The sequence below is a fragment of the Bos grunniens genome, chromosome 11, assembly GCF_055505025.1.
Source record: "Bos grunniens cultivar Pamir isolate PY7600 chromosome 11, Bosgru_T2T1.0, whole genome shotgun sequence".
NCBI lineage: Eukaryota > Metazoa > Chordata > Mammalia > Artiodactyla > Bovidae > Bos > Bos grunniens.
Window position 1 is genome coordinate 10,316,585 of NC_141175.1, and position 22,959 is coordinate 10,339,543.

Consider the following 22,959-nt stretch of genomic DNA (forward strand, 5'->3'; position numbering starts at 1 on the left):
CATGCAAAGGATGAAGACCAAAAGGGATGAGCAATCTGGGGGCTGTCTCCAAGCCCCAGGGGCTGCCCTGCAGTCAAAGCCATACATAGAGTTCCCTGTCCATCCATCAGTGCCCAGGGTCAAGGTCTGTCTGGCATGGGGTCTGGAACACTCAGAGGCCAAAGAGAGCATCTGAGGAGAGCAGCGTTGGCCTGGCAGAGTGAGAGGAACTGCAGAGAGCAGAGACTTCACTGTCAAGTGGACATGGCGATTGTTCCCGCCCCATGGGGCTTCGAGGGGAAAGCGGAACAAGACATGTGAGGCTCAGCACAATGTGGGGTTCATGGCGAACACCCCCAGTGGCTGCACCCAGAGCAGTGAGTGGAGCCCCTTGGTCACCTAATTCTCTGCTTCAGTGCCCGTCGAACCTTTTAGCAGGTCAGCCATGGGCAGGCTGGGCAACTGCATTGCCCGAGCCCGGGGGGTGCCCCTCTCATCCTGCTGGGGGACTGCGGCCGCTCTCCTTCAGACCACCCTCCTAATGCCTGTTGGACCATGCGTCTCACCACCACCTGTCCCAGTAGATTCGCATTCCACCTAGCTGTTGCCCAGACCTCACCCACTCTAGTCCAGGCCTCACACCCAAAGGTTTTTCAGGGAAGGCGGCAGTGGTGAGCTCCAGAGGTAGGACCTGGCTGGGCCTCACACCCTTCAGGACCAGCTTTGTAAGGTGGGCTTAGAATCATATTCCTCTCCTGGGACCACCCCTCTCCTCGACTCTAGACCCTCTCCAACCCCAGGTTCCTGGGAAGAATCACCCTGGAGCAAGTTACTGCTCTCCAAGCCTCAGTTTTCTCATCTGTATAATGGGATAAGAGTTGTTCTGGATTGTGAGGGTCGGTAGGCTGAAGTCTATCTCTGGCAGTGGCACGGACTTGGCTAGAATCGGTCCTCTGAAAGAGGGGCCTGGAGAAAGACCTTGTCTCACACGCTCTTGTCTCCAGATCAGGCCTACATTTCCTCCATCTCCCCTGACTTCACGTTCTGGGCTGGGGGGAGAAGACAGGCAGGAGAGAGGGGAGCAGTGGATTAGCACAGCCCACTGTCCACCCCCCACCCAAACATGTTTTAGTGACAGGATTTTAAATGATTGCTGTCGGCGAGAGAGCTGTCAGCTCACTGCTGGGGGGTGGGATGGGGGAGGGGTCTGGGAGGTGCCTCTCGCAGAAGCCCAGGCCTGGGATGTGGATGGAAGACCCAAGTTAGTCCTGCCTCCATGCTGCTGCAGTCTGGACCAAGTGACTCAATTTCTCTGAGCCTCAGTGAGGCCATTCGGAAGGGAAGAGTTTCCTGGGTCCCTGGGCCTGACCTTGGAGGACCAGGTTGCAGGACCAGAGTGCGGGCTTGGGGAGGCAGCCGGGGTGATGTTCAGGCCATGGGTTTGCAGCTGAACCTGGTTTTGAGCCATGCTTTTGCTGCCCCTTTTTAGCTTTGTCATACCAAGCTGGTCATGTCCTCCTTCTGAGCCTTGGGTTTCCCTTCTGAAAGTGGAACCTTGGGGGAGGAAATGAACAAGCCCAGAAGCCCCTGGGGCTGCGAGTCACCCAAGGCTGCAGGAGAAGGTGGGGTGCGGCCTTCCCCAGGGGGTGCTGTGCCCGTGGGCAGAGAAAGAGGGGCTCCAGATGCTCTCAGGTGCTCCTGGCTGTGGGAACGGGGAAAGGGCTGAGAAGGAGCAGCCAGACAAGGTGGGGAGGAGGACTTCAGGTCTGCGGGCTTGGGGCCTCCTGGATACACAGCCAGGCAGAGATGTACAATGATACACCCAGGAGTGGATGCGCAAACGTCTTCACCTATGCACAGACACAAGTCTGAGACTCTGGACTCCATAGGCAGATCTAGACAGCCAGCCGCACACCAGACACTGATCACCTGCAGACACCCAGCTTCCTGCACAACCTACCCAGGCAAACCAACCCACGGAGCCATCATCAACACGTGCTTGCACGTGTACACACACTGGTATTCCCCAAGGTACTCTAGGGAACCTCAAGACCTCAAGGAATATACTTTGAGAACCAAATTCCTTGAGTCTTTGCCATCTCCACACACCACCCGACCCCACCCTAACCACCATCTCCCCTGGATCCCAGGGCCACCATCTCCCCTGGATCCAGCCTCGAGCCATTGTGATTCCTCAGGATTTGGCCTCAGCTTCATTCTCCCTGTCGCAGTCCCCCGAGTGATCTCACCCACCTTGTGTCTCAGTGACCAGCTACTGGTTGTTGAACACCTGGGTACTCAGGTCTGGCCCCTTTGAGGCTCAGCCCTGCCCCTGACAGCTCATGGATGCCCCAGAGACCGTCAGCTCCCTGTGCCCCAGATCAGAGTGCTCCAGGGACCCCCATCCCGGCTATCCAGTAACTTCGATGTTGCCTTCACTCCCCTCTCTCACAGAATCTCCAGGATTTCCTTCCTTCTTTCTCCTGTTACCACCCTAGTCAGAGCCGTCATCATCTGTCGCCTAGGTGACCCATTGACTCCCATCTTTGTCCAGTCCACCTGACCTACTTGGATCCATTCTCCACGCAGCAGCAAGACCATGGACGGTCTGGCTTTGCCTCTGGCCTCATGCTTCTCCCCCAGCCCCAAACTTAGCTATTCTTGCAGTTTAGGAGAGTCACAAGATTCTGCCTGCACCTGAGGTGTTTGCATAAGCTTCAAGAACTTGCAGACACTCCTCCTCCTCCTCACCCAGTCCCCCTGCACCAGCTAACTTCCCATCTCAGCTTAATATGCAGATTCTTCCAGGAAGCCTTCCATGATGCTCCGTCCTTCCAGATGAGGTTGGGTACCCCTGAAACAAGGCTGAGCTCACATCACACTGTCTACCTCCGTGAGGCAGAGACCAATCCCAGTTCTCAGCCTAGTGGCTGGCACTTAAGGGCCCCCTGTAGTGCTTGGTTGAGTGTGTTGGGGAAAGGGATGATTGAAACGGGAGGGAGGCATTTGTTTCAAGGATGGTGATGGGTCGGGGTTGGGACAGGATGAGGATGGGGAGGTGACGATTATAGGATGGAACAAGGGAATGTGTTGGGCAAGACCAGGGACCCCAGGCTCTCCCTTCCTGACCTGCTGACCCTGGCGCCCACTGAGAAATCTGCTGGCATCTCAGGCAGGACTGGCTCAGGCCCTGCACAGCCCCTCCCCCCAAGGAGAGGCACCACAGGCGTGTACAGGTTGGTTTATTTACAAATATACTGATGTCTCGTCTTTTTCTGTTGTTTCCATTTTCTGCTTTCATGGGAAGAGGCAGAAGGTGAGAGTGGAGGGCAGGGTGGGGGTGGTGATGTGGTAAACGCTAATAAATAATTTAACAATGACAAGTTATTAAATAAAATGTGTCTGGGGATGGCGGGTGGACAGTGAGAGTCTGTACAAGAACAGGAATGGCCGGCGGCCGGGGCCCCACACCTGGCTGGGCTGGGCTCCCGTGGGACCCCGGTGGGGCAGCCATGGCAGAGAGGCCCACAGGCAGTGGCGCCGTCCAAGGGCCAAAGGTTCGAGGGTCCCTTCTGCTTCCCCAGCCCCCAGGCGGCGTGTCTGTGAATGTGGGTCTGTGGGCCTTCGTGTGTGTGTGGCTGTGTGTGTGGCTGTGTGCGCGTCTGTGAGCATGGCCCTCCCCCTTGCCCGCAGGGCAGAGTGAGCCCCAGAGCTGCAGGTTCTCAAAGACGGGAGGTGAGAGTCTCACCCCAGGTGGTGCCCAGAGTTCAGGCTTGGGCCGGGCAGAGGTCAGCCAATTCTCCTTCCCCCGAACCTCACTGCCAGGGCCTGCTCATCTGGACATGGTGGACTCCCCACGTCACCGCCTCCAGGAAGCCTCCCGAGACGCCCAGCCCACTGGCACTGGCCACTTCTCTATAGGCTCTGCTGGGCCCGTGGTCTGACCTTTAGAACCAGTGTCCCTCTGTGTGGCCTCCCTGGAGGGCTCCACAGCGGAGGTGGTAACACTCCCTGTGTTACCAGGGGCAGCTCCCTTCCTCCCTCTGAGCCTCAGCTTTCCGAAAGGGAAGCAGAACTCCACTTTCCTCTGACACTTCCCCCCCCCAACCCCTCACTTTCTCCCTCTTCCTCCAGAGAATAGTCTGTCACGTCCCCCTCCCCTGGCTTCCCACCCAGGCACCATGTGATGGTGGTCCCACATCACAGCAGGGGTGGGGGTGGTCCTGGCCACTCACCTCCCCCGCCCCAGGTCAAGGCTCTGCTTTCCTACATGAAGTGGACAGAACCCAGTCATCTCAACTCACCCCAACCCCAGCAAGCCTGACTGGTCCCGTGTGCTTCTGCTGGGCAGCCTTCTCTGAGCCTCAGGTTCCTCATCTGAGAAATGGGTCCCCAACAATGTCTGGAAAGGCTTGGGACAGAATGTGTATGTCTCTCCTCCCAGGAGAGAGGTCCTCAAACGGGGCCCTACATCTTGCTTAGCTGTGTCCCGACACCCAGCCCAGGGTTGGGCAGCGTGGTTATCAGAGCCTGGGGGAAGCCGCAGTAGCACGAAGGAGTTAACCTAAACCAGCTGACGGGGTGTCTCTGGCACAGGGAGCTGAGGACCCTCTGGCTTTGACAACCTGCAGTTCATCAGCATGTGTGCCCTGTACCAGCTCCTGGCAGGGGGCAGTGTCATGGCAGAGGCAGAGCGCAGGTTGGACTTGGGGTTTATGAGGCCCGGGGGGGGGGGCAAGTCTACTAAGAGGAGTCATGTCCCCCAACCCGGAGGCCGTTCACCAGGCACAGAGGATGAGGAGCTGGCGTGGTGCCCCTTTTCTGTGCTCCGGCTCTCTTCCTGACTAGCTGAGAGGCCTGTCCCTGCCCCTCTCCTGGCCCAGTTTTCCAGCCGCGCAATAACGGGCAGACTAGTTGATCCATTCCTGAGGTTTCTTTCAACATAAAGAGTCTGGGAGAGAAGGGCCAGGTCTACTGGGCAGGGAGCATCTACCCCAGACCTGCTCCAAGTGCCCCCAGCGTGACTTGACTATATGGGCCCAAGAGGAGAGAGGGGACCAACCCTCCAAAGGACAGAGTGGCTGCTTTAAGGGACCAGTGGAGACCCAGGACCAAGAGATGGCACAGAACCTGGGCTGGCTGAGGCTGCAGGAGGACGCGGGACGACTGAGACTCTGTGGAAGTTTGTGGAAGAAGAAAAGCCCAGAAGGGCCAGGCTGGCTGATGACAGTGGGCACACTGGGTTATATCTGTTCTACACGTTTAGACGGAAAGCTGGAGCCAGCCTGGGGGGGTGGGGGTGGGGGCGGGGGAGGTCCAATTTTAAAAGGAAGAGCTGGAAAAGGAAGGGCTTTTAAAAGGAAGCTGGAAAAGCCTGGCTTTAAGAAGCGAGGACAAAGGCTGAAAAGGGACAGAGGTGAGATCAGCAGAAAAGGCAGCTGAACTTGGGGCCCCATGAAGTAGTGAGCTCCTCGTCACTGGAGGTGTGCAAGGAGAGGCAGCAGCAGTTTGGGTGAGAGCCCAGCATCAGATGGAGTGCCAAGGGGTGCTTCCGAGACGCCTTCCCACCTGGAGGCTCCGCCATGTGGCCTGATTCTGCCTGGTTCTGGGGCCTCTGACTGCCCAGGCAGCCCCATCCTGGCGGAGGCGAAGCTACATCTGCATCCATGTGCTCTGAGCTCACCTCCTCTGCCCTTCCTCTCGCCCCTCCTATTGCTGTCAGAGGGGCTCCCCTGTCCCCGTCTGGCCTCCTTCCCCTTCCTGACGGGGCAGGGCTGACCCGCAGGGGCCTCTCCGTCTCTCTCAGCGTGTCTAGGTACCCGTGTGCACATCCGCATGGGTGTGCCTTGAAGCGTGTGTGTATGCATGTATGTCTCCATCCCTTTGAGTCCGCCTGGGCTCAACCTTCCCGCCCCTGGCGCCCCCGTGACGCCCCCTTCCCCAGGGGAGAGCTGTGGTGGGCTTGGCCCACCTGCCAGGCTCATCCCCACTCCCGCCCCAGGCTCCAGGTAGAAAGGGTGATCCTAGGCTGGTGGGCCTGCCCCAGAGGTGGGAGGAGGTGGGCACAGTGCAGGGCACAGGGTACACAGGCTTCTCACGCCATCGTCTGGGGCATGCACGGCGGCGGGGGGCCTGCCTTGATCTAGGCCTGCACCATGGAGGTGGCCTGGACACAGAGGGGACGTTTAAAAAAATAGAGAGAATTTAAGCTTCCCATAAAAGAGACTGGGAGGGGGAGGGAGGCGATGGAGGCCAAGGTGGGGCTGGGAGGTGAGTGGCTGTCGAGAGTTCTGGGTCCCTGGGGGTGACACGGTCTCTGGGGGCAGGACACAGTCCCTGCCCAGGCTCCGCCCATCTGCCTGTCTGGCTGTGCCCGGTGGGCACGTTAGCCAGGCCCGGTTGGCCGAGGGGAGGGCACCGTATGGCTGTCTGCAGAGTCTGTGCGGGCGGGGGGGCTGGGGGTGGTGAGGCAGCATCTGTGGCCAGCAGTCCTCCCCTCCAGGACCCTTGCCCAAGCGTCCGTGCCGCCCGGCTGGCTCTCAGGAGGCAAAGTAGGAACTCTGCATGGAGTAGAGCCTGTCGATGGGGTTCCCCACGCGGGCCTGCAGGGAGCCCACGTCCGAGGAGCCGAGGAAGCAGTCGCTGAGGCTGGTTAAGGAGGTATCGCTGTCGATGTCGTGGAAGATGGAGTCGTTGCCTGGAAGTGGGGGAGGGGCGGCAGGCAGAGGGGGTGGGCGTCAGCACCGGGGGTTCCAGGCAGGGGGCTTCTGGGGGCCCCACTGGCCCTACAGGCCGTGTGGCTGGAGGTAAGGGAGGGAAAGGATGACTGCCAGCTGGCGGGGGTTTGGGGGGCTGCGGGTGGGGGTTTCCAGGGTACCCCCTTCCTGACAGGAGGAGGCAGGTGGGCTGATTTGGAAGGGCCTGCCAGGTCAGGCTGGGGGGGCAGGGGCGGTGCTGGGCCATGAGGGGTGGGGCAGCTTACCATAGGGGTTCATGTGGTCACCTGGCATTTGGGGTGGCGTGAGGCCCTGCTGGAAGGGGTCGCTGCTGCCGTAGGGACTCTGCTCCATGGCCACGATCTGCTGCTGTGGCGGGGCCAGCGGCGTGTAGGAGGCCATCATGCCCTCCATGCGACTGGACAGGACCTCTGGGGAGAGACGGCGCCCTCACTAACCGCCCGGGGCTGTCCTGGCCTAGAGGGGACCTCACAGATGTATCCCAGGAGTCCCCCATGGCTTCCCATCCCACACGACCCCCACCCTACTACCCAGTCCAGGCTGCCCGCTGCCGTCCCTTTGACCTCCTCCTTCCCAGCCCCTCCCCCTGCTGAGGTTGCCCATGAGCTTCCAGGGTCGCTGAGCCTCCATATCTGACCTGACTTCACCAACCTGCCCCAGACACACACACTCCAGCGCCTCTAGAAGAACTAGTTTATCCAAAGTCAGAGGCTTCCGGCAACAGCCAGTAATGACTCATGACATGGGGGTGCACTGAGTGCCCTGCACCCGCAGCACCAAGGTGGAGCCTGCACCTGGGCCAGCAAGGCTCAGGGAAGGAGGGCTTCCTGGAGGAAGGGGCCTTCCACCTCCATGTAACTTCAAGAACCAGCAGAGAGTTCAACCAGCCTAGCCAGGGGCAGGATGCCAGGCTGAAGGGTAGCAAAGGCAGAGAAGGGAGAAACTGCCCGGTGGGAGCAGGGAGCCCAGTCCACAGGGCTGGACATGAGGGCAAGAGAAGGTCATGCCTGGGGAGAGAGATGGTTCCCTGGGGACCCGAGCTGAGTGGGGGGCAGGGTGTCCCCTGAGGCTGTAGGAAGCCAGTGGAGGGTCTTGGCTGTGGAGGGACTGTGGAGAAAGGCTGAGAGGGTGGAGGACAGAGGCAGGGCCCATCAAGAGGAGACAGGTGGGGTGAGGGGCTTGGGTCCCCATTAAGGTAAATGCAGGAAAGTCTGAGAGGGGCATGAGGGACCTGGGAGAAGAAATCACCGACTGACTGGGTGACTTAGCAGATGCAGTGCTCGTGGAACAGGACAGGTCAGAGGTGACGCCCAGGTTTCCGGTGTGGGTACTGGGTGGGTGGAGGGGGGCGTTGGGGAGCAGCAGGGGGTGTTGTATGCGTGTGGCCCGGGGACAATGGCATGAAGTACAGTGTGGGCTATGATGAGCTCAAGGGGACCTGGAAAGTTCTTGGGGAGACTGTGTCCAGGGGGCAGCTGGGAACCCCGGAGAGCAAGACAGAGCGTAGGGGCGGGCTGAGATGCCCGTGGCCATGGCAGCAGCCCCAGAAGGCTGGGCTGTCTCAGGAGAGGGGGCAGGGGACAGGACAGGAAGAGCTGGGCTCTGAGGCCACACACAGCCCGAAGCCCCGGGTCCAACCTGGGACACTGGTCTGGCCTCAGAGTCCTGAGCTGCCCATCAGTGCCTTGGCATCTGCCTCAGGGCACTCGTCTCCCATGGGAGCGGACAGCGGCAGCCCCCACCCCAGTCCAGCAGTCTCGGGAAACACTTGGGCCCCCCTCCAAGGCCTAGAAGGCTCCAATGGGGTCCCGCTGGGGTCCGGGAGGCCAGCCCCAGTCCAAGACGTGGAAACAGCATTTGGGCAAAGCTTAGTCCACCCTGGACTCTCAATACCCTGAAGACTTTCTCTGGAAATTTCTCTGGAGACTTCTGCTGAATTCTACATGGGCAAGAGGGTGTGTGGTCGTGTTAAAAGCACAGGTTTAGGAGCCCAACAGGAACTTCCCTGGTGGTCCAGTGGTGAAGAAACTGCCTGCCAATGCAGGGGACAGTAAGAGACTCAGGTTCGATCCCTGGGTTGGGAAGATCCCCTGGAGGAGGGCATGGCAACCCACTCCAGTATTCTTGTCTGGAGAATCCCATGGATAGAGGAGTCTGGAGAGCTACAGTCCATGCAGTTGCTGAGTCAGACACGACTGAGCAACTGAGCACGTACGCAGGAGCCCTACACTCAGGGCCAAAGCCTAGCTTTGCCCCTTACTAGCTGAGTGATCCCCGCAAGTCCCTTAGTCTTCTGAGCCTCAGTCTCCTCATCTGTGAGATGGGCGATAACAATGCCCCTCCTCTTAGGGATCTGTGAGTTAAGTGAGACGGAAGCTGTTGAATGGTGAGGACCGTGCCTGGCACAGAGAGAGGGTGAATGTGGAAATTCTGTCCCCGCTCCGGGCTGCCTCCCCTGCCATTTCTCCTCCTCCTGTGTCCCGTGGTCCCCACTGCCTGTCCGTGGATCTCAGCAGGTTCCCAGGCACTGGCTCCCTGAGATCTGACCCCCGGGGCGGGAGAAATTTCCTGGGAGTCTCGTGACAGACTGAGCCCCGCGCTGGGCCCTTGGCTCACCTTGGCCCAGCCGCTGGGAGTTCTGCTGCTCCTGTTGCTGCTGATGCCGCCGTGCCAACTTCTTCATCTGCAGGAGATACGGTGCATGCCAGCCCCGCCTCGGCCCCCAGGCACTCCTGCCCCACCCTCATCAGGCCCCCAGTCTCCCGCCTGCCCACCCTCTCCCTTGCCCAGCAGGGTGGCTGGTGGCCGGTGCTCACCTTTGCTCTTTGGTTCTGAAACCAGACCTGGACCACACGCACGCTGAGGCCCGTCTCCGCCGCCAGCGTCTCTCGGACCTGCCCAGAGAGGGAGAAGGGTCAGGCCCGGGGGTGGGCAGGCGCCGAAGGTGGCAGGTCCAGGGGGTTGGGCGGGGAGGTGCAGGGATGCCCAGGTCCCCGCAGGAGTCTGGAAAGGCAGCGGGTGTGGGGGTGTCAGCCCCCGCCCCACCCCGGCCGCCCCTCACCTTCCGGCAGGGCTTGGAGGAGACCTCGAAGGAGGCCTTGAAGGCTCTGCGCTGCTGCGTCGTGAGGATGGTCCGGGGCCGCTTAGGCCTCCGCGGGTCCTTCCCGTCGTCCCCACTGCCCTTGCTCTGGCTGCCCTGTCCCTTGGCCGGCTTCATGTCCCCATCCTCATCCTCGCTCTTCACTGTGGGGGACGCGATGCAGCGGATCAGCCCGTATCCTCAGGAACCCGCTGCTGCTGGGGTCCCGTCACCTCCTGCCATCACCCAGCACGACTCCCCAGGGCCCTCAGGGTAGAGACTGCCCCCTTCCCTGGGCCACAGGCCCCGCCTCGTCTCACCTCTCACCTCCTGTCCACCCACTGCCCCACCCAGCCCGGTGTGTTCCCTTCCTCAGCAAACGGTCCTCGCGCCCTTATCTCAGCCCCCTGGGGAGACCTGAACCGAAGCCACCAGACCTGCCCTGCTGACCAGACAGGCAGAGGAGGGCACCCTGGTGAGCAGGCACGGACACACGCTGCCCACTCAGATGCACTCGCGTTCAGAAGGGCAGAGAGACAGGCCCACATGGGGACAGGTTCGGGCACTGCAGAAATGTGCAGGTGCACACGTATGGCACACACATGTGTGGCTGGCACACGGAAGGGAGCACAGCTACGCTGACGCTCACAGGCAGCCGATCTGCCATCAGGCCCACAGCCCTCCTGATGAGAGGAGCTGGCAGCTGTGCTCAGTCTGGCCCTGGGGTTCCCCTGACCCAACCTGCCTGGGCCCCACCTTGGCCTGTGGCCTCCGGGCCCTGGGGGACCCCAGCCCAAAATGCTGGCTTTCAGGAAAACCAGTTCCCATGGCACTAGCCCAGCATCAGCCGGGCATCAGGGCCCAGAGAGGAGGCTCTAAGGAGCTTCCAGGGACTAAGGATTGACAAGCAAAACATGCACTCACACACACGTACACACAGGTGCATGCTCTGAAGCAGGGACATACAGGCATGCACACGTCTGGACACACACACACACACACCCTTGAATGCAGAAGCATGCGTCTTCACCCAGCAACCCCACACCCACTTGCATGCCCGAGTTATGGGTCTCAGAGATGCGGGCCCCAAACAGACAGCAGAGCCTCCCCCACCCCCATGCCTCCTGCTGCCCCCAGCCCATCTTCCTCCGAGCATGAGTCCCTGCGGAGGAGGGCCTCCCTCTGAGACCCCCTTCCTAGGCCTGGCAGGAATGTGCCAATGGCATCTGGCTGGCCCCTGCTCTCCCTCAGGAGCCCAGGCAGCCTGGCCACCATGGTGCCCTGCCCAGGGGTGGGCAGAGGGACAGATGCATGGGCAGCTCATGCCCCCCTTCAAGGGCTCTGGCAGGGACACGGCTCCTTTGTGTGGGCAGGTCCTCTGACCATGGGCTCCAGGTTCCCCACAAGGGCCTGGCAGACCAGGGCACCTCTTCCCCACGCCCCCTGCTCCAGGCTGTCTGTGCCGCCCCCAGGAATGACCAGGTGCCAGCCTGCTTCCTGACTTTCTCCTCCTTAAGAACTTGTCCCTGGTTGGCCCTGCCCCTCCTGCCAGGAGCGCTCCAAACTGGCAGTCTTTGGGAGGCTGGAGCAGGGTGGAGAGGAGCCTTCACCCCAGGAAATGGAGGCTTTCCCTCCACTACCGAGGACCCCAGTCCGCCCACTGCTGAAGACTTGGGGGGGCGTGATGGAGACAGGATGCGTCATATAAGATGCCTGTAGACTCGATGCTGGGAGAGACCCCTGTGAGGTGGGGCTGCGGTGGGGTCACAGCAAGGGAAAGGGGGACTGCTGGGCCAGAGAGCAGGGGGCATGCATTCATGTGTGTGCCAAGTACAGTACCTGTGAGCACATGGATAAACGTGTAGCCAGACTTACTGCACGAGTGTGCTAGGGCATGTGTACACATGTGTGTTTACATGGGTGTGGGCTTTGGCGTGCTTGGGCATGTGAGCACATGTCTAGTGGACACGTGTCCATGTTTTTACATTCCTGGGCATAGGTATCCACACACACATCTTATGTGCTTGTGTGTGTGCACGTACAACCACATGCACCTATCCCTGTGCGTGATCGTGTCCAGGTGCGTTTGTGGGCCTGTGGGGCCATGCACACGTGTCTGTGTGCACCCCGCATGTGAACACCTCCGTGCATGTGTGCACTGGCTGTGGGTGTGGGTGCAGTGTCTGTGTGGGGTACGGGTCCCAGGGTCAGAAGCGGGTTTCTCCTGCAGGGCGACCCTCTGCGGCATGGGTGCCAAGCCCCACACCCGGCTCCAGCCGCAGCTCACCGGAGTCGGATTCGTCGGGGCTCACGGAGCTGAGCAGATCCTTCTCCTTCTCGTAGTCACCCTTGCACAGCAGCTGGCCCTCCTTGAGCACAAACTCGTCGCCCTTGCGTAGCTGCCGTTCACACACGCAGCAGCAGAAACAGCCCAGGTGGTACACGCACTCCAGCGCCCGCATCACGAACTCAGTGGGGGCGATCTTCTCCATGCAGCCGCTGCACTTGGCCGCAAAGAGCCTGTGGGTGCACAGAGGCGGGGCATATTGGCTGGGCTCAGGGGTCCCTCCCAGAGGCACTGCCCACAGAGCACCTCTTCCTCCTGCCACCCGGAGCCACCCGGCCCAAGTGGGAGAGGCCCTCCCTGGGCACAGAGCCAGACAGTGGGAGCCCTACCCCTTGGCTGGCAGGGCCCCTGACGACCCCAAGATGGGCACTGGGCATGCTGCCCAGAGATGTCAGCTCAAGAGCCTGCCTGCTCAGAGGCACAGCGACCACTAGAGGGCAGAGTGCAGGGCCAGTCTCCACCTTCCCTGAGAGCCAGGTGGGCCCTGCCCTGAGCGGAAGGACTGGCACCCCATAGGTCCCATCCCCCGGCCCTCCAGCATCTGTGCTCCTCCTCCCTGGCCCTGCCTCTCCCCCACATCCAAGTGATCCCCATCCTTGCCCAACCCATCACCCAGCCTGGCTCCCTCCCCTCCTGCCGGAGGGGCTGCCCCAGCGTCCTCGCTGGTTTACTGCCTCTCCAACCCTTGATTCACCCTCCAGGATGAGAAACAGAGGGGTCTGTCCAAAGCACACACGTGATCACGCTGCCTCCCTGCCCCAGACTCATCCACGGCTCCCTCGTGCCCTCAGGAGAACCTCCAAGTTTCTGAGTTTGGCCTTCAGGCCCTTCACAGTCCTGCCTCCCCTCTTACCCCTCTACTCCCGGAGGCTGCTGCCTGAAGCCCTCCAGGGCACCATCACCATGGCCCTCTGGCATGCTCTTCCTCTGGCCCTTGCCTCGGCCACACCTGTTTATTTCTCATTTTAGCCTAGGAATCTCCCCCGTGAACACATAGTCACAGAACACGTGTGCAGTATCAGCCGCTCTTCCAAGCACTCTGTGTACAGAAGTGCATTTCATCCTTGCAACAACCCTACGAGGCAGGAAATATTAATCCCATTTTAGAGATAAGAAAACTGAGGTGCTGGGAGGCAGGCATGTGCTCAGGGTCACGTGGGGAGTAAATGTCCGGGGTCTGATACTGTCCCTCCGTGACAAAGAGGATCCATCTTTCATCTCGGGAGACAATGCTTGGGGTGGGGTGGGTGGGTCTTCGCAACTCTGGTGAGTGAGCACAAGGGTCTGAGCAGGGCCCTGCCCTGGCCTGCACCTACTGACCGCTCCTCTCGGCTCCCCATCCCTGTCACGTGCCCTGCTCTGTGGGAACTCAGCCTCAACAACACTTTGATGGAAAAATTTATGAAGAATCAAATTATTGCTGCTGGGAGGGAATTAAAACCATTTTTCATTCCCCGCGTCCCCGGGCCACGTCTGCGGGTGCCACCTTGGGAGCACTGCGCGCATCCCATCCCTCTTTATGGCCCGCCATCACAGGCACAGATTACAGCTGCAATTCTCTACTAATCTGTTCTGGAACAGAAACGGCCATAAACGCAAGGCTCTCGGCCTGCCTCCCTTCCCGGGGCTGCCATCCACACCACCCACGGTGAGCGGGTGGGACACAGTGGGCAAGGCCAATCCCAGCTCTGCCTGCTGCCCTGGCACTGGCCAGGGCACTCAAACTGGGGAGGCCCCAGCAACCCCTGCCAGCCACCTCTAGTCTATCCAGCAGGCTCCTACTCATCCTGCAATGCCCAACTCCAACACCACCTCCTCTGGGAAGCCTTCTTTGATGCCCCAGTCTGGGGGAGGTGGCCTCCTCTATGCTCACCTCAGGCCTTAGTTCCCTCTACTGTGCAACAGGGATGTCAACAGGACTTTCCTCAAAGGCTGCTGTTGTCAGGACTCAAGGGGACTGAGCATTTAACTCAATGAATGAGTCCCGCATCAGAGTGATGGCACGTGACCCTGTCAGCTCCTAGTTCCACGGAGGTCCACCTGATCCACCAGGAGGCCTCAGTGTCTGCAAAGTCTGAAAGTAAAGGCTTGGCTCAGGCAGGCAGGACCCTACTGGCCCACACAGCACAGGGCTTCACCAGGGGAGTGTGAGCCGAAGTCAGCTCCAATTTGGCCCTCTGGCTGGAGACCTTTGTTCAGGGTGCAACCCACCCAACTGCCCATGGCGCCCTAAGCAGAGGCCCCTAGGAACCGGGCTGGCCCTCCAGTTCTGCCAAGGGGCTAGGGAAGAAGCCAGGTTCGCAGAACCTGCTGCTGACATGGGGGACACTTCTGCCTTGCCCCTCTCACTGCCTGTCTGTCCTCCTCCCCACGCTCCACCTCCTGACCTAGAGGCCCCATGAAGGGCTGCAGCCTGGTCCCTGTGGCCCATGGGCAGATAAGTGCTGGGGCATCTCTGGGTCCACCTGGCAGGGCTGGGGCCCCGGGCCAGGTTGGCACGCCTTTGGTGGTTCCCAGAGAAGAAGCCCTCTGAGTCTAGGGGAGGGGGTGGCGGCGGTGGTGGGGGGTGACCTGCATTTGCAGGCGCTGCCACCATGCAGGCTTCGTTCAGAACAGCCGCGCTAATGCCTTGGCAGCAGGGGGTCGATTGCTACTTTCTCCAAACTCATCAACACAATCTATTATTAATACTTCTCCAAAGGCTCGGTGCCGCCATTACGGAGGCAGCGCCAGCCACTCGGGGCATCATCTGTTATCTAGATTGCAAAAACTCGGGAAATAAAACAAACCGTGCACACTTTATAAACAGAATGGGCCATCCGTTTGGTCTCCAAGCATCTTTCCACCCAATAAAACATCGGGGGGGATGCATGAAATACTTGCTCCCAATTATGGGGCTGCCTTTGTCTACCACGCCAGGGTGAGAGCTACAAACAGCGTGTGTGGAAGGGGCTCAGGCTCCAGTGGGAGCCCCTCCTTTCTGTGAGCCCCTACTCCCTCCCTGAATCCCTCCCACCACACAGGACCGGTGGAACCAGCCATTGAGAAGCAGCCCCAAGCAGAGGCGGGTGGCAATGGAATCAGATGGACTCAGGTTCAATGCCTGTTTCTGCCGCTTGCTGGCTTGTAAGTAATTTCTTCCCTCTAAGCTCGCTTATCTGTATAATGGGCTCAACAATGCTGCTGGGTTCTCAGTGTGAAAATGCACTGAGTTGTCAGGTTAAAGCTGTGAGCACAAAGGGAGTGAAGCGGGGGCTGGGGAAGCCTCTCTGTGAACACTGCCTGGAAGTTGCAAATATTGACTGGAGATGCAGAATGGCTAGGGCTGAAAAGCTTGGTGCCTCCCCGCCTCCCTTCCCCTCCCGCCCCAAAGCCTGGCATGAGGGCCCGGGAAAGCAACAAGGGCCCTGGGTTTGGAGCCCTGGACTCGCTCTCCGTCCCTCCCAGCTCTGGGACCTTGGGCGAGTCTGAACCTCACTCACTTCCCTCCTCTGTAAGAGCACTGGGCTGGGGGCTCCAGATGGGTGTGCTTCTGCTTCTCACACTGGGGCTGGGAAACCTGGATGCAGCAGGTCCTGGGGTCAGGGATGGAGGGCGCTGTGGGGTGGCTCCGAAGCTCTGGCCAAGGCAGAGTTACCTGTGGCTTCCCCTCTAACGGTTGTGCCCTCTTGGTGCCAATCTGCCTGCCCTGGCCCCTTCCCCAATCCAGAAGCTCCAAAGCTAGACAAAGACTCGTGAAAAACTTGTGGCCACATCACTTGCTACCAACCCACACAACCCTCTTCCCCGTTTTCCACATAAAGCACCTATCCTTTCCACACGCTGTCCCCACAACCGAGAAGGCCATTCCCCCCACTCCCAACCTTTGCCTGGCAAACACCTGCTAATTTGGAAGGATTTAGCTTGGGCATCCCTTCCTCCCAAAGCCCCCTCCTCCTTTCCAGTTGCAGACACACTTTATGTATTTCCAGGTACACCTTCCCAGGGCCACCTGTGTCTTAAGCACTGAGCCCAAGTCCCCACACACACTAAAGGTGAGTAGTGAATGTTTGCTGAATGACTGCTGAACCAGCCAATAGAGTGCCGTTTAGCCTGTGAGGCAGGGCAAGCTGGTCTGTGGGAGCCCCACCCACCTGCCCTGTAGAGACAGGGTCCCCTGGGAGGGGACCTGTGTGGGGAGGTGCGGGTGCTGAACCGGGCAGCTTGGTGTTCCCTCCTGTCTCCATAACTTTTCCCTGTGTGACTTTAGTCAAGACACTTTAACCTCTTTGAGCCTCAGTTTCTTCATCTGTAAAATGGGAATGATGGTACCCACCCATGGGGTTGCTGGGAGGGCTAAACCCATGTAAAGTTCTCAGCCCTCTGCTGGCATTAAAAGGCATTTCACAACTGCTGGTGTCTGCCTTTCTCCTGTTCTGTGCGAGTCCAACATGCTCTCCTGGATTATCCTTGCTGGGATCTCCCAGGAGTTCCTGGGCACAGGCTTCCTGACACAGATGCTAACCATGCTCCCTCTCATCTCCATCCTGGGCTCTGGATCCATCCTTCCAGCTTCTGTCTGGAGGCTGGAGAGAGCGCTCCTGGCTCATTCTCTGGCTGTCTCATTAGTATCATTGATCTGAATTAACATCTAGCTGCATCACCCCGTTAAGTCTTCACAGAACCCTAAAAGGAAGACACTGTTTCCATCTCTGTTTCACAGATGAGCACAGGAAGGTGCAGAGGGCAGGTTCAAAGTCACATGGCAGCATTGCCATATACTCCCTCTTTGCTCTGTGTATCCAAATGTTTCCGTTCATCAATTACCCTGGCCCTTTGCCATGCCCATGTCTGTCTGCCCTCAAGGCTCGGAACACTCCAAGTTTTTATCACTTGACATAAGCCCAGCACCTAGTAGGTGTGGCTGGGTGTGTGCACGTGTGTATGCTAAGTCGCTTCAGTTGTGTCTGACCCTGTGCTACCATATAGACTGTAGCCCTCCAGGCTTTTCTGTCCATGAGATTGTCCAGGCAAGGTGGCTGGGTGGGTTTTCCTTGAACCAAACTGAATATCTCCCCCTGCAGCAAATACACCCCCTTCCCCCAGGATCATCTGTAATTGCAGAGTAAGAAATTCCTCTTTTCAGGATATCCTTCCCTTAAAGTGTCCCAGGCTAGGACAACACATCTCCATCTCCTCTGAGCTTTCATGGGTTTATTTGTTTAATTTTCAATGTATTAAAGTCATAAAGCTAATAAACAAAACTCAAAAAACCATTTTTTTTCGGGAGCATGTGAACACAGGTTACAAATCTGATTTGTTAATTTCTCTTAAACCATTGAGATGGCTTAGACGGTAAAGAATCTGCCTGCAATGCAGGAGACTGGGGTTTGATCCCTGGGTCAGGAAGATCCCCTGGAGAAGGGAACGACAACCCACTTCAATATTCTTGCCTAGAGAATCTCATGGACAGAGGAGCCTGACAGGCTATGGTCCCTAGAGTCACAAAGAATCAGACACAACTGAGCGACGAACACTTTCAAACCACTGATACCTGCAGAGATGCATGCAACACAGGTGATTCTTTTACCTCTCATAAAACTGGTTTCCTAATGTCCCAGGGCCCCTCCAGCCTCTCCTCATGGGTCTTCATCCCCAGCTCTTGGAGGCCACACAGCATGTACTAGGCTAGGAATCCTGGTTCTGTCATTTCCTCACACTGGAATCCCACACAAGTCCCTTCTCCTCTCTGAGCCTCAGTGACCCCATTTGTCCAGTGGGGTCACAGCTGGGCAGAGAAAGGCTTGAAGAGTGCAGATCACGATCACTGTCATCGTCTATCCAAGCCTTTCCAGCACAGTTCACTCTCCTCTGCCTCCTCACCGTGTGGCCATTCCCGGACTTGTGTCACTGCACTTTACAGTTTATGTAGCTCTTCACTGGGTTCTCAGTCCAAGAGCTCCCAACACAGTTTTAGGAGAAGTGCAAAGATCTAACCATGGCATTCAAGGCCCCACTCTACCCTGCCACACCTGGCCTTCGGCGCTCTGCTCTAGCTGCCACGCTTCTCATTGTTCCCTGAACCCAAGTCCCTTCTGGCCTCCTTAGCACCTAAAATTCCATCTGACTCTACGACCTGTTTTCTCAAACCCTTCCCTTTTTTTCTTGTTGAACTTATCTTCAGCCTTCAAGACACAATTCAAAGCATCACCTCCTCTCTGAAGCCTTCCCTGATGCCTCCAGATCCAGATATCTGTGTGTCTGAACTCCCCACTGTCTTAGAAAGAAGGAATTAATTCAATCCCCTACCCTTTGCTCTGGCATTGAGTTGGTGGTTAGTGACTATTTATCGAATGAATGAATAACCCTGGGAGAAATGAAATGGGCAGTCATTTCAAGGGAATAACAGAAGGACAAGAGAATATTGGACACTCTGCTTTTGGGGGAGTCTGAGAACACTACCAGCTAACAAGAGAAGTTGAACTTGCCCTCGTGTGCCCCCTTCACAACCACACACCGTGGAGTTCAGTGTCCCAATTTTTTATTAACAAAGTTCTCCACGTGCCTCCCGTTAGGCTGGGAGTCTTGCAGTAACACCTCCTACGCTGCATGGCACCTTCACGCATGGTACACAGGGAGAGCCCTATTGGTATAAAATGACTTCTCTGACCTTCAAGTGACTGGGCCAGGCCTGGACACCTGACTCAAGCTGGGCCAACTGGACCCTCTGTCCTGTGTCTCATCCTTCTCCTGCTCATTCAAGGGTCCTTTTAACCCCTCACCCCCAATCCTCAGCCTTGTCCTCAGAGGTGTGGATTCCCATGACTCCAACACCAGTTATGTGGCCTTGAGTCATTTACGTTCCATCTTTGAGCCTCAGTTTCCTCTTCTGTAAAATGGGGGTGTTAATCCCTCCATTACCTGGTGATGTGAGAGGGCTAAGCCTAGGGGGTGTCTCAGGAGGTGTGTGCCCCCTCTCTCTCCCCAGTCTATGTCTCATGTGGTGCCCAAGGCAGCTCTGGAACCTCTTCTGCCCTTCAACTTCAGTCTGAAGCCCCTATCACATGGTTGGGTCTGAGTTCTCCTTGAGGTATGTGCTTCTATGAGATCCTCACCCAGGGTCACACTGGGGATCAGGCAGCTTTTGAACCTGGTTTCCCTTACAGCAGGGGTCCCCAGCCTCCGGGATCTAGTGCCTGATGATCTCAGGTGGAGCTGATGTAGTAATACTACAAATAAAGCACACAATACATGTAGAGCACTTTAGTCATCCTGAGACCTCCCCCCGCCAACCCCTGCCTCAATCTGCGGAAGATCTGTCTTCCATGAAACCGGTTTCTGCTGCCAAAAAGGTCAGAGACCACTGCCTTAGGGCCTCTTCAGGCCCAAGTCCTACAGTCCCTGGAAGCAGTCCCTCCCCAGGGACCACAAGGCTTGGCGCTTGGAACTGAAGCCCCTCTGTCCCCACCTTCACGGATTCACCCAGCACACACCCAAGCAGGCTGACTGTGCCAGGCTTGTGCAAGACGCTTGGGGAACAGAGTCAGACCAAATCTCCATCAGTGGGAGCTGGTAGGATGCGACATGTGCTTTGATGAGGTACACTCAGCAGGCTGGGAGCAGGGCATAGAAAGGCACGCTAGCCAAGCCGGAGGAGAGCTGGGGACTTCCGGGAAAAGGTGAAATGACAGTTAAAAGAACCCGGTCCTACAGGCAGAAGGAACCGTCTGAAGAGTCTCAGTCCCAGTTCTGCCTGACCTTGGGGCTCGTCACCTCTCCTGTCTCAACCTGTTTTCCAGTTTGAAAACTGGGATCACAGCCCCTGCCTCACAGGTCATCATGACCCCGTGTTGACTTCTCTGTGCCACACCTCTACAGGCTGGTGGAGGACCCCAGGTTGGACCCGCCACAGAGCACCAGGACAGGCCCCAGGTGCTGAGTGCTCAGTAGGTGACTCCTGTCAGAATGGCTCCTGGGACTGTGGTGTCCGTCAGGGGTGAGCTGGTGTTCATAGGAGCAGAGGGGACAAGACCCTGGACACTCTCGGGGGCCGGGCTGCAGCTGCTGGCGGCTGCCTGGCCCTCGGAGGAGCTGATGGGGTGAGAGCAGGCAGAAGGAGTTGCCTGACCGCCTCCCTCCCCGACTTGTTGACATCTCCCCCACGTGCCTGCTGCGTCCTTATCATTCCGGGCGTAGCTGTTTTTTATTTTGAGACAAAAAGGGGCCTGTTGATGGGGATCCAACTCAAACCAGCTGCAAACATCTGCTTTGATGCGGCGGCGGCGGCGGCGGGCCAGGCGGGCGGCGGCGGGAGCCGCAGGCGGGGGCCCCGGTGCGCGCGTCAATCACGCGGCTGGAATGCTTGGCGGGGCCGGGAGCTGGGACCGGCGGCGGCGGCGGCGGCGGCGGCGCGCGGGCCTCTCCGCAGCCTCGCCGTGCCGGGGCCGGGCCTGCCGAGAGGGCTGCCCCGGCGCTTCCTGCGGGCGCACAGACCCAGCTGTGCGGGGCCGCCGGCTCCACGGCCCTTTGATCCCGGCCCGGGGCGCTGTTGGGAGCCCGCAGCCCGGGGCTGGGGGTCAGGGGCCAGGGGCAGGGAGGGATGGGTCCAGCTGGGAGCCTGGGGTACCATCTGAGGGCCAGCCAGGCCGGGCCGGCACACATTCGGTGGCTCCACACACATTCGTTTGGCACCTACTACGTGCCAGGCACTGTCTGGAGGCTGGGGTAGTGCAGTGAGTCAAAGTGATGGTCTCTCCCAACCATCCACCTCCCCCACCCCGCCCCCAGCTTCCAATTTAAAGAGTGAGCGGACAGACAGGAGATACATCTCTAGCACAGTATAACAAATAGTGACAATGATGAATCACGATGAAGCAAAGAAAAGCGAAAGCAGTGGCCAGCGGGGTTAGCAAGAACAGTCTCAGGCCTTCCTGACATATCTGGGGGAATTCCCAGCAGAGGGAACAGCAAGTGCAAAGGTCCTGAGGCCTGAGTGTTATACCTGTACCTGAGGTGTTGGAGAGAAGGCAAGGAGATGATGTGGCTGGACAGGTGATCAACAGGGCAAGAGTTAGGAGGTGCAGAAGCACTGGCGGGGTTGGGGGGGGGCGGGGAGGGCAAGTCACCTGGTGTTTTGGAGAGAGGGTCTTGAGCAGAGAGGGGTTGTGATCTGATTTGCATTTTAACCAGGTTCCTCAGACAGCTGTGTGGGGGCCCAGAGATGCTTTGGGAGTTCATCGCAATAATCCAGGCAAAAGATGGTGTTGGCTGAGACCAGGGAAGTTTCTGAGAAATTGCCCTTGCTGGGATGCATTTTGAAGGGAGACAGGGACACGAGAGGATGTGAGAGAAAGGATAGAGGTGTCGGTGAGTCCAAGATCAGGGGGCCTGAGCAACCAGAAGGATTGAGTTGCCACTAAATGAAATGGAGACTGAGGCAGGGTAGGGGAGGGCAGCATCAGGAGTGCGGTTCTGGACCTGTTACCCCCGAGCTGCCTTCTGATCGTCATGTGGACGTGTCCAGAGGGCAGCAGCCCATATGAATCTAGACTTCAGACAGAGATCCGGGCTGGAGGTGCCATGTGGGAGCTCCCAGTAGAGACACACACATACACTCTCAGCACCTGATGACTAGTTTCTCACTTCTGGGGCTCTGACCCCTGGGGGACTAGGGGCAAGCCCCAGGAATTGTTTTCCATTTGGGGACACTGGGGCTTCTCTGGGGACCAGACCTGTCGATGGTACAGGGCAGGTGGAAGGTGAAGCATCGTGTCCTTCTGACCATGCCCCTCCACCCCCCACGTGCTTGCCCTCCAGCCAGCGCCTAGTGAGCCAGAGGTCTGCGCGCTCCAGGCCAGGCCTTTGGCTTGATGCTCTTTCCTCCCTTGTCTGCCCTTCACTGGCAAGTCCCATTCATCTGATGGCTCATTTATTTACCCATCCACCTAACATTCACTGAGTACCTACTATGAACCAGGCCAAATGGCTTACCCTCCACCTGCTCATCAACCCCTCTGAACTGATCCCATATTGCCTTACCCCATTCTCACTGAGTCACCAGCTCCTGGCTGTCAAATCCAGCAGCCATTATTGTTATTATTTCTTGCTAAGATTTATTAAGTGTTTTCCTACATCCTAGGCCCTGGGCCTTATTTGCACGCAGACTCCTCCCCCATAAGACCCCTTAGACACAGGCTCTGCCACTCTTTTCACAAGAGAGGAAAGTGGTGCTTGGAGAGGGTACCACCACCTCTCAGAACTGGCAGAACTGGGTTCAAAGCTGGGACAATGGGCTCCCTGCTTGATGCCTGGACCTCCCTGTGCTCAAGGCCCTCTCTTGCCTCAGCCTCATCCTCCCTGCCCGCCACTGCACTTGCTCCATCAGCTCAGAGCTGTGGGCCTGTGACCTAGGCTGGGCCTGGGGGAGCCGAAGGTCCAGAGGGCCACCAACACAGGTGCAAGATGAGAAAGCCCACCCCATGGGATGGAGAGGCCTTTGGATTTCTCTCCAGGGTCCCGTGTGGCCAGAACAGGCCGGGCTCAAGGCTGCGTGCCTGGGAAGGGCTGAGTGATCCAGGACAGGGCCTGAGGAGGTGTAAGGTCAGCGGGGTGGGGGACAGGACCGGGGGGGTTGTCTTCCTGGAAAAGGGCGTTACAAAGAGTGCAAAAGACTGAATGGGGCAAGTGCAGGCTGGGATGGCAACAGGACTGTGTCTAATTCCAGAGTCTGGGCTCTGTGTAGGCAGTGGCAGAGGAGCAGAGAGGCCATTCTGAGATGGAGCGGTTGAATATAAGCAAAGGCAAGAAGAACATGGAGACCGTTTTCAAGGTTAGGGAGA

The 22,959-nt window shown here is 58.4% G+C and overlaps 1 protein-coding gene across 2 annotated transcripts in view; it reads right to left on the bottom strand.

Moving 5' to 3' along the window:
* Positions 1-3,204: 3,204 nt before the first annotated feature.
* LMX1B (LIM homeobox transcription factor 1 beta) overlaps positions 3,205-22,959 on the bottom strand; it is an 87,099-nt gene continuing 67,344 nt past the window's right edge. The window contains exons 3-8 of one of the 2 annotated variants that reach the window (XM_086323479.1): positions 12,083-12,315; positions 9,778-9,959; positions 9,533-9,610; positions 9,333-9,399; positions 6,983-7,126; positions 3,205-6,676 (exon numbers count right to left, since the gene is read on the bottom strand). In XM_086323479.1, the coding sequence (XP_086179605.1) occupies positions 6,519-6,676; positions 6,983-7,126; positions 9,333-9,399; positions 9,533-9,610; positions 9,778-9,959; positions 12,083-12,315 (862 nt within the window). In that variant the 3' untranslated portion in view covers positions 3,205-6,518. Of the gene's footprint in view, positions 6,677-6,961; positions 7,127-9,332; positions 9,400-9,532; positions 9,611-9,777; positions 9,960-12,082; positions 12,316-22,959 lie in introns of both variants that reach the window. The other variant, XM_086323480.1, reaches the window with a different exon arrangement.